This window comes from Triticum aestivum, chromosome 1D (genome assembly GCF_018294505.1).
Source record: "Triticum aestivum cultivar Chinese Spring chromosome 1D, IWGSC CS RefSeq v2.1, whole genome shotgun sequence".
NCBI classification, from domain to species: domain Eukaryota; kingdom Viridiplantae; phylum Streptophyta; class Magnoliopsida; order Poales; family Poaceae; genus Triticum; species Triticum aestivum.
The window spans coordinates 113,431,902-113,440,516 of record NC_057796.1 but is presented as its reverse complement, the minus strand read 5'-3'; the positions used below and the strand labels follow the sequence as shown (position 1 = coordinate 113,440,516).

Sequence of the window (8,615 nt, the reverse complement as noted above, 5' to 3'; positions counted from 1 at the left end):
TTGTTCTCCCCTTGCCCTCTGCTCCGGCATAACAGGATATTCTTGTGCACCTTCCTGTGATGTCGACATAATAACGTCCACGCCCAGAATAACTATTCAACAGCACACAACTAATATTACACACATTAGTGCTGTCGGGGTCTAGGGTATGTTTGCCTGCTACCCAAAATCAATTCTACCAACCTTCTGGTTATGACAAACAGGCTTTTGCCTTGCCCGTCGGGTTCATGCCATCTTGCCTACTTTGGTTCATTTTCGGTGCCAATATTGGCTAAATCTGGAGCAAGCAAAACATACCTCACTATATCAAATCAGACCCAACTCCTTCGCCGAAATTACTAGAAGACATATTTTAGGTGGCAAGAATGATGATGCGACTCATGTGACACAAGCAGGAAATAAAGGGATATGTTCATCTCATTTTACAAGCAACAAGCTACGTTGGCTCAGGAGTCAAGAGTTAACATTTGTGATCTTGTATAAGGTCAATTCTGAATTTTGCAGATGTGGCGGCACCCACCCAGCCACATGCTAATGGAAATTCACCTCTATAGATTCAGTTATTTCATCATAACATTCCTCTTTTTTCTGATGGAGAATCCCGCAAGGACCTATACAGGGTAATATGCACACCCACGGCACCTACTACTTGTCACGAAGTGGCGGAAAAGGACCTGGACTGGAATAAGTCTCAGCACACGGCAGGCTGATGGAGAGTAACAGGGGGCGATCCAACATCTGCAGGCCGAAGGTTAGCGCTTCTTGTTTCTTGTTAGAAGAGCTGAAAGAAGAGGGTCGTTGAACCGTCGCTGAATGACCGGATGTCCCCTGGCTTCACCAGCGCCCTGCATAACGGGCATGTCCGCTCCCGCTCCAACCTGCCATCATTCGGCAAGCGATGAGAAGTTCCAATTTGGTAACTGTTAGAGTAGATGCCAGCAAAGCATCAAGAACCAGACAACAAAGGTGTATGGGATATACCATTCAGAGGCACAGTCTTCGCAGAAGATATGTTTACACTGCAGGAGGATGGGAGTATGCATCTTTTCTTGGCATATAGCACACAGATCTCCAGCAGCAAGAACCTGCATACCATATAGTGAAATGAATGCAGACTTTCTTAGCTAGAAGCTCCAGAGATATAAACCAAGAATGCATATGCCACCAACACATTTCACTCATGCGCCTAGAAGCCTAACACTGCATTACCTGCTCAGTTGTTGCATGTGAACCATAATGCAAGTCCTTATGAGACAGCGCATTCACTGAAGCCAAAAGTGAACGAACCTGGTAGAAAGCAGCAGTAATGTCAGCTATTATAAACCCAGAATCGGTTAAGAAATGAACAAGGGAACTAGAAGTACCTTTTCCACCATTGATGCCACCTTGAAAGTAAGGTACAATCCAGTTGTTAAAGATGAAAAAAGACTTCCATATTCCTTGTTCAGGAAAAAACGATACCACACAGGAGCCGGCAACAACGCACGGTACAGAAGAAGGGAATATTCCACAACTGTCAACATTTGACCCTAAAGAGAAAGTTGAGTTACAACGAGAAAAGCTTGGCTGTACATCTCTCCATCGAAACTAGTAAAATTTACATAATTAGCTGAACAATGATAATGTACAGCAGATTACCTGTCTACGATAGTGACGACCTTTGCTGTTTTTGTAGTATATGAGCAGCACACACTTGACAACCATAGCAGCTTGCCGGACCATTGTATCTGTGGAGCACAAAACAGCAGTCAGCCTGATTAGAAATTTTAAAGAGCGCAGTGCTAGTTTAAGAGTTATGGACAGATAGCAATGGTGCATAAATTCCTACTATTCAACAAACATAAGTTATTTCCAAGTGAAACGCAGGGCAAAGTTATCCGCTTCAAAACAAAACAGAACACACAGATACACACATCATCAAGTTTTTCCACAAATGAGTTACTGACTGAGCCTAGTTCATGAAATGACCAAGGGCCTCATCGGTTCACAGGACCTAAAAAACTCTTAAATAGGAAAACCATTGGGTTGCAATGTCATGCCCTCTCTTGAAACAACATGATCGAAAGGATGTCTTGAGTGCATCATAGAAAACCATAGAAGTTTTTCAAGGTCTCATATTACAATCATATGGAATAATTTGAAGCAGAGAGGCCCCAAACAGAGAAATCCTGCTGTGTGAGGGAAAAGAGAGTACCGTTCACAGCGATGAAAAATATAGCATGCCAGAATGGTGGTATTTCTTTTGGAGGAAGCATCACCAAAGGTCTAACAAGGTCATCATTCCTGTACCACCAGTAGACTCCAAACACGTGAATGGTGAATACTGTTACAATCCCGATAAGCATTGGCATTTTCCTCTCCCCCTGAAATAAGAAAAATAAATACAAGTGACAGATCAGCTGAAGATCTTGTTTAATTGATGTTGACCGCATTAACTTAAAGAGGAAACGACATGATAGTTACATTCTAGAGCACACATCCATACCAAAATATCTACAGTGTTTCCAGCTCTTCTAAGCATGTGAGATCACTATGAGGACAATCAAATGGAGTTATCTAGGCAATTTGACAATCAAATGGAGTTATCCCTGGCCCAATTGTTAAGGATGTATATGGCTGCAGCAGTCTGCCAGCCCGCTTCCTCAATAGAAAAGACAGACCCAGTGCTAGAAGCTCCCACGCCAGGTAGGGTCTGGGGAAGGATTATACAAGGCAAGCCTTACACCTGCACAGTGCAATGCAGAGAGGTCGCATCAACCCACGACCTCTTGGCACACAGCTTGCTTCCTCAATGACGCATGAAATTGCTATGAGGCTCACCGCACAGCTTTAGCGGCACTCAGCCCACAAACACCAGCAATTGGTTTCATCAGCAACAGCTAAGCCCCGACTCTCCTATGCCTAATTAAGAGCGTCACCTTTCCTGGCGCCCGAGCATGAGCGCAAGTCAGGCCAAAGAGGCTTCAACAGTTCAGTGAGGCACCAATTACACATCTATGTGTTGTTCTTTGTGTGCCATTTTGATAATACCTACTCAAGTAACCGTAAGGAGGCATGGTCATTGTGGATTATTCTCGGAGTTGGAATAGATCGTCTTATAGGCTTAGACATCCGTTGGCGTTATCAATTGCCCTTAGCTGTACACATTCATTTCCCAACACATGAAAGGACAACCAAACCCTTCATATTTCTTTTCATATCAAATGATAAGTGATGTGCATTTTTGGCGGACACGGCGTTGCCAAATGTTACATGGGCAGACGCATATGCCCACATAAAGGCTCGTGGCCAGCTCGCAATTTATCTACTTACATCCTGACCCAAACCCAATGTAGCCGTGCCGCTGAAAGCAGCAGAAGGGTTTGCATTTATTCACTGGGTTTGCAGAGCAGCTGTGCATCATGACGTTACATATGGCGAGAAGATATTCACATTTCTGCTGCCAGTTGCTGTGCAAAACTAACATGATCGACAATATGACATCCAAACAAACCTCTAGAAGCATACCAATTAACCTCGACACTAGAACCAGAACAAGAAAGTTGATGCACAAGATAAGCACAAGCCCTTGAGAGCAGTCTGCTTGCCAGAACAATTAATTAACCTCTAGAAGCAGAACAAGCACGTTGATAAGACAATTTATTATGAAGCACAAACAAACCTTGAGAGCGGTCTGCTTGCGCAAGATATCATTGGACTTGAACATGACTGCGGCAATCCAGATCATGACGAAGAAACCTACACAATATAAACTCAATTGGAATGAGGAACTCGCCATCATCTTCTGACCGGCGACTTTTTCACGCCGTGAAGCAGGCGCACAACGGAATGGATCGAACCAAACTCGCATCACAATTCACGCGTATAGCGCCTGGTGAGGCCGGCAAACCCTCACGCTACATAGAGATGGAGAAGGGGTAGGTGGTGCACGCGGATTCGCGTACCTTGCAGGTGCTGGCGGATGAAGACGCCGAGCAGGAGCAGGGAGAAGGGCAGCGCGTGCTCCACCCACCTGGCCAGGCGCTGCACGTCGTAGCCCTGGTACGGCGAGTCCCCCCTCCCGCTCCCGCCGCCCGCGCCGGCCTCGTCCCCCCGCGCCGCCGGGGCCTCCTCGTCCGCGGGCTGCTGCCCTCCTCCCGCGTCCCCCGCGCCGGCGCCGGGCGCGTCGTCGGGCCCGGCGATCCGAATCGACACCTCCCCGTCGGCCCCCGCGGATGGCTCCCCCCGCTGGGGCCCGCCGCCGCCGCCGCCCCCGCCGGCCTGGGCCCGCAGGACGCCCGAGGAGTACTCGAGCAGCGCGGAGAGCGGCGCGTGGATGAGGCCGGCGGGGGAGAAGCGCTGGGCGTAGCCCCCGTGCGCCGGCTGCGGCGGAGGCGGGGGCGGCGGGTCCATCGGGGCGGGCTGGCGTCGCCGTGCGATGGCGCGACCCGGTCACCGGCTGCGGTGCGGTGGGGTGGGGGTGGAGGGGAGGCGTGGAGCCGCGCTCGCAGCCGAGGGGGGAAAGGGGAAGAAGGAAGGAAGGAAGGGGGTTTATGTCCTCGTCGCTCTTGCGTTTGGATTTTGTGGGCAACAGAATGAGAATTCGATCGATCGATGGAACGTTCCTGTGGGCGATGCTCCTGCGTTCGGATTTTGTTCGTCTCGCCGGGTCTACCCCCTTGCTTTCGATGGTCGTCTATTGGTATTTCGCTTGTGGGCGAAGGGATTCGTCGGCGTCAAAGGCTCCAACAGACCGATCCCAACGTTGCTATCCCTGGGATAGCATGTTGGTCAATTGTGTTCCCAAATTCAGATCACCCTACCGCTGGTAATTCTAGGGATTTCGAACCATCAACTGCAGGCTATTCAATTTGGCACGGATGAAAAAAGAATCAACTACAGGGGAAAAAGGAAGGCAAAGTGACATGAATTTTATATTTTATAAAAAAGAGAAAATGAAACGCAGTTCGGATGCATCAAAGACACCGGCAGACGAAACACCAACCAACTGAACGAACTAGGCGTCCGGAAATTGTGTAATACTCTCCTAAACGCCAGCAAAATTGACCAGCACACGATACACTAACCAATTAGACATCCGGAAATTGTATACTGGTACTTCAAAAACATTACTGGGCCAGAATTTTGCTTGTTTCAAAGAACGTATAACATTTTCCTGATGTAGCTTCATAAAATGAAGCATCCACCACAGCAAAATACATTGACAAACGAATTCAAGCGGCAATGATTCAACAGGCGGTTCATATTAGTACCATCATCACAAAATAGATAATATCTTCCATAACAAGGTTCGACACAACATTCAGACAAAATAACATAGCACCACAGGCACTTGGAATCTAAGTTCCACACAGTAAAATAAGTTCTGATAGAACGGATAGACTTCTTCTGCTAGATTATGCGGCAGACAGGAAAGCTTGTCCAGGGGCACGGTTCGCAAGGCGGCCATGGCATCCGAGCAGCTGCAAAGCAAGAAACATGAACAATTAGTTGATGCAGGGACAACGGTTTACTAAGGCAGGATAAAGAAGAACATCGACAAAACAATTGCCCAGCATCAAGTATATTTACCTTAGCGTTGACTCCATCAGGCAAGATCCTGCCCTCACTCTTGAACTTGAGGTAGTCGTTGCGGTTGAACTTGGTGAAGCCCCTGAGAGAAGAAGCACAAATTAGAGATATGGGCGCACAGAAATTTAAACAAGCATATCATATCATCTCAGCACATTAAACAATCTTCAGTGCTTACCACTTCCTGCTCTCAATGATCTTTTGGCGGCCAGGGAACTTGAACTTGGCACGACGAAGGGCCTCAGTGGCATGGATGGCATTGTTGGGCTTGCACCGCACAGAAAGGAGGACCTGCCCAATGGCAACACGGGCACAGACTCCCTGCGGCTTCCCAAAAGCACCCCTCATACCAGTCTGGAGCCTATCAGCCCCGGCACACGAAAGCATCTTGTTGATACGGAGCACATGGAACGGGTGAACCCTGACCCTGAGGTGGAAGGCATCCTTTCCTGCATGCTTGGTCATGTACTTATTGCAAGCAATACGGGCAGCCTCAAGAGCCTCACTGGACACATTCTCCTTCTCCCATGAGACAAGGTGAACACAGTGAGAGAACTCGTCGACACCCTTCTTCTTCATGCCAACATCATAGATCCTGATCTTAGGGTCAGGCACACCACGGCAGTACCTTGACTTGGGGTACGGCTTGTTCTTGATCTGCCGATAGCACCTCGCAGGTCCTGACCAGAGAATTTTGTCATTCGCAGAACAAAACAACTAAAAGCAGCAAACATGCAAAGAAAATAACTAAATGCAGTTAACATTGAAAAGAATGTGCAACTCAGTTCAGACAGTGCATCATTCCAGGTACTGAGAATGAACCATTTTAATTTGCACCACATTCAACACTAGATATGAGTAACATGTAGAGTCAGACTCAATTTAACATAGGTTACCATTGACAGGCAAACAAGAGATTACAAACTACCATGATTCAGAATGAGCAGTTGGCGGGTTGAACGACTTATTAACAGGGAACGCATACCATTGTAACCACAGCAACTACTCATTCACATTCATGGAGTATCATTGACCATACAACCATACCAACAACAGCAGTGTTAAGAGTGATTAGAATAACTTTCAAGCAAGAGCATACATCTCTTCATTTACTAGCAAACTACTACATGAAGAGCACAGGAAATATTAACACCTGAGATGCCTAGAGCATTTTTCTGGCACCATTATATGAACCGAACAGAGGATGAACCCGAAGCTTGTACTACTCAAATGTTCTTTCGAATCCCCACAAGAAAACAGCTACGGGCATGAATTTGTTCTCCCAAATCATCCAGACAGAAACTAAATAAACAACGGGAGCAACACATATCACAGGTTCCGCGCGGCTACGACGGATCTAGGCCAGATTCACACGCAACCGCGCCAATTCAAACGATTGCCCGAACCATAGCTACCAGCCAGATGAACGCTAGACTAGAGTAACATACAGAGGGAGAGGGTAAAGCGCTTGCTTACTTCTCCCCATGGCGACGGCGGCTCGAGGCAGGCGGCGGCTGCGGCGGCGGCGGGAGGAGACGGAAGAGCTGCGGCTAGGGTTTGGTGTGGATCGACGGGGCCGCTTATATAGAGGTGGGGATTGCGAATGGGTTGCTGTCCTGGCTGGGGTTTCCGCGTGGAGGTGGTGCTATTGGACTTGGACTGTCCATATTGGGTCTGCGTCATGCGTGACCCGGTGGAGCTGTTGGGCCTGAGGAGAAATTAGTCCAGGCCCAGAAAACACTAGAAGATTCGGGCCACACTTTACTACCAGTATTAGCCGTTGGATTTTTCAATCGTTCGGCTCAAATCGGTTATTGGACTTGGACGGCCGACGTCCACATTTGGTTTGCGTCATGCGTGACCTGGGAGTTTGAGCCGCAGAAGAAAATGGTTTAGGCCGAGAAGCACCACAATCGTGTCATGATTAGCGGAAACTATCACGTTACGATTGTGACATTTCGCACCGAACCGAAAATCTGACAATGACAAAAACATTGAGCAATTTTTTGAGCATGTTTTGACGTGGCCGATCCCTCGCGGTCCGAGTGCGTCGACGGCGCGCCGTTAATGGCTCTATCCGAAGCGACTGGGCCGGCCCAACCCGAGCACTTCCTCCGTCACTCTCCTCCCTCGCTTTCTCTCCCTCGAGTTCCTCCTCTCCCTCTCCTCTCTTTTGGGCATGGCGGCGGTGGCGGCTCCGAATCCATCGGCGAGGTAGTGGTGAGGACAAGGCGTGGTGGATAGAGCATGAAGCGTAGTTGGCCGGTATGGCAGGGGGCGCCCTTTGCGAGGAGGAGATGAAGATTGTTGTGGCAATATCATATTCATTTCAAAGTATCTCATCGTCGCCAGCGACAACGGCAACAGCTGTCGCCCGCGCCCTCACGGTGGTGGTCGAGCCCCTAGGTGAGCTGCCTTCCTTTCTCCACTAGCAAATGCGGTTGCTGGAATTCTAGGGATTCGGATAAGTGAACTATGGTTTGCTGGAATTGTAGCAAATTTCGTTGCTGGGCCTAGTTAACTGGATCTTGTTGTCATGTTTGACTGAATTGGAGATGCCTCACCACCAGCTCGCCGTAGAGCCCTGCCGCGGCTCGAACGGTCGCCTGTGGGCAAATCCCTAAGAACCTCTGCCACTTCTGTTAGTCGCCGAAGACCATCGGCACGTGCCGCCGCGTTAAACTCCGGTGTGGGTCACCGACAGGTGGACCCCACGGGATTAGCCACTAACAGCCACCCCTAAACACCCATTGACACGCGGGCCCCTTTCCTGTAGTGATTAATTAAATTAACTAAACTCTGGATTAGTTATTGTCACAGACACGTCGACCCCACCCCGTAATTAACTAGTTAAATTAATTAACCCACGGGTTAAGCTAACAGTCACCACAGCTGGGACCTACTAGGCCCAGTTGACCCAGTCAAATGCTGGTTGGGCTAGTCCTAGTCCATGAAAGGTGGGTCCGTGTTGACCCTGTTGACTAGTCAACTGTTCAACTATTGACTGCTGAGTCAGCCCCCTGGCCCCACTAGTCAGCCTCTGC

General features: G+C 48.7%; 2 protein-coding genes across 2 annotated transcripts; both read right to left on the bottom strand.

Moving 5' to 3' along the window:
• Positions 1–399: 399 nt before the first annotated feature.
• Positions 400–4,664, bottom strand: LOC123180644 (RING finger and transmembrane domain-containing protein 2). Its single transcript, XM_044592732.1, has 8 exons — positions 3,945–4,664; positions 3,662–3,738; positions 2,195–2,363; positions 1,639–1,727; positions 1,365–1,529; positions 1,210–1,287; positions 982–1,085; positions 400–878 (listed from the first exon to the last, which is right to left on the bottom strand). The coding sequence occupies exons 1-8, from the start codon at positions 4,390–4,392 to the stop codon at positions 773–775; spliced, it is 1,236 nt and encodes a 411-aa protein (XP_044448667.1). The 5' UTR covers positions 4,393–4,664; the 3' UTR covers positions 400–772.
• A 560-nt stretch (positions 4,665–5,224) lies between these two features.
• On the bottom strand, positions 5,225–7,242 carry LOC542899 (60S ribosomal protein L10-2). The gene is made up of 4 exons (XM_044592733.1): positions 7,048–7,242; positions 5,750–6,251; positions 5,572–5,653; positions 5,225–5,462 (listed from the first exon to the last, which is right to left on the bottom strand). The coding sequence occupies exons 1-4, from the start codon at positions 7,055–7,057 to the stop codon at positions 5,397–5,399; spliced, it is 660 nt and encodes a 219-aa protein (XP_044448668.1). The 5' UTR covers positions 7,058–7,242; the 3' UTR covers positions 5,225–5,396.
• Positions 7,243–8,615: the final 1,373 nt, after the last annotated feature.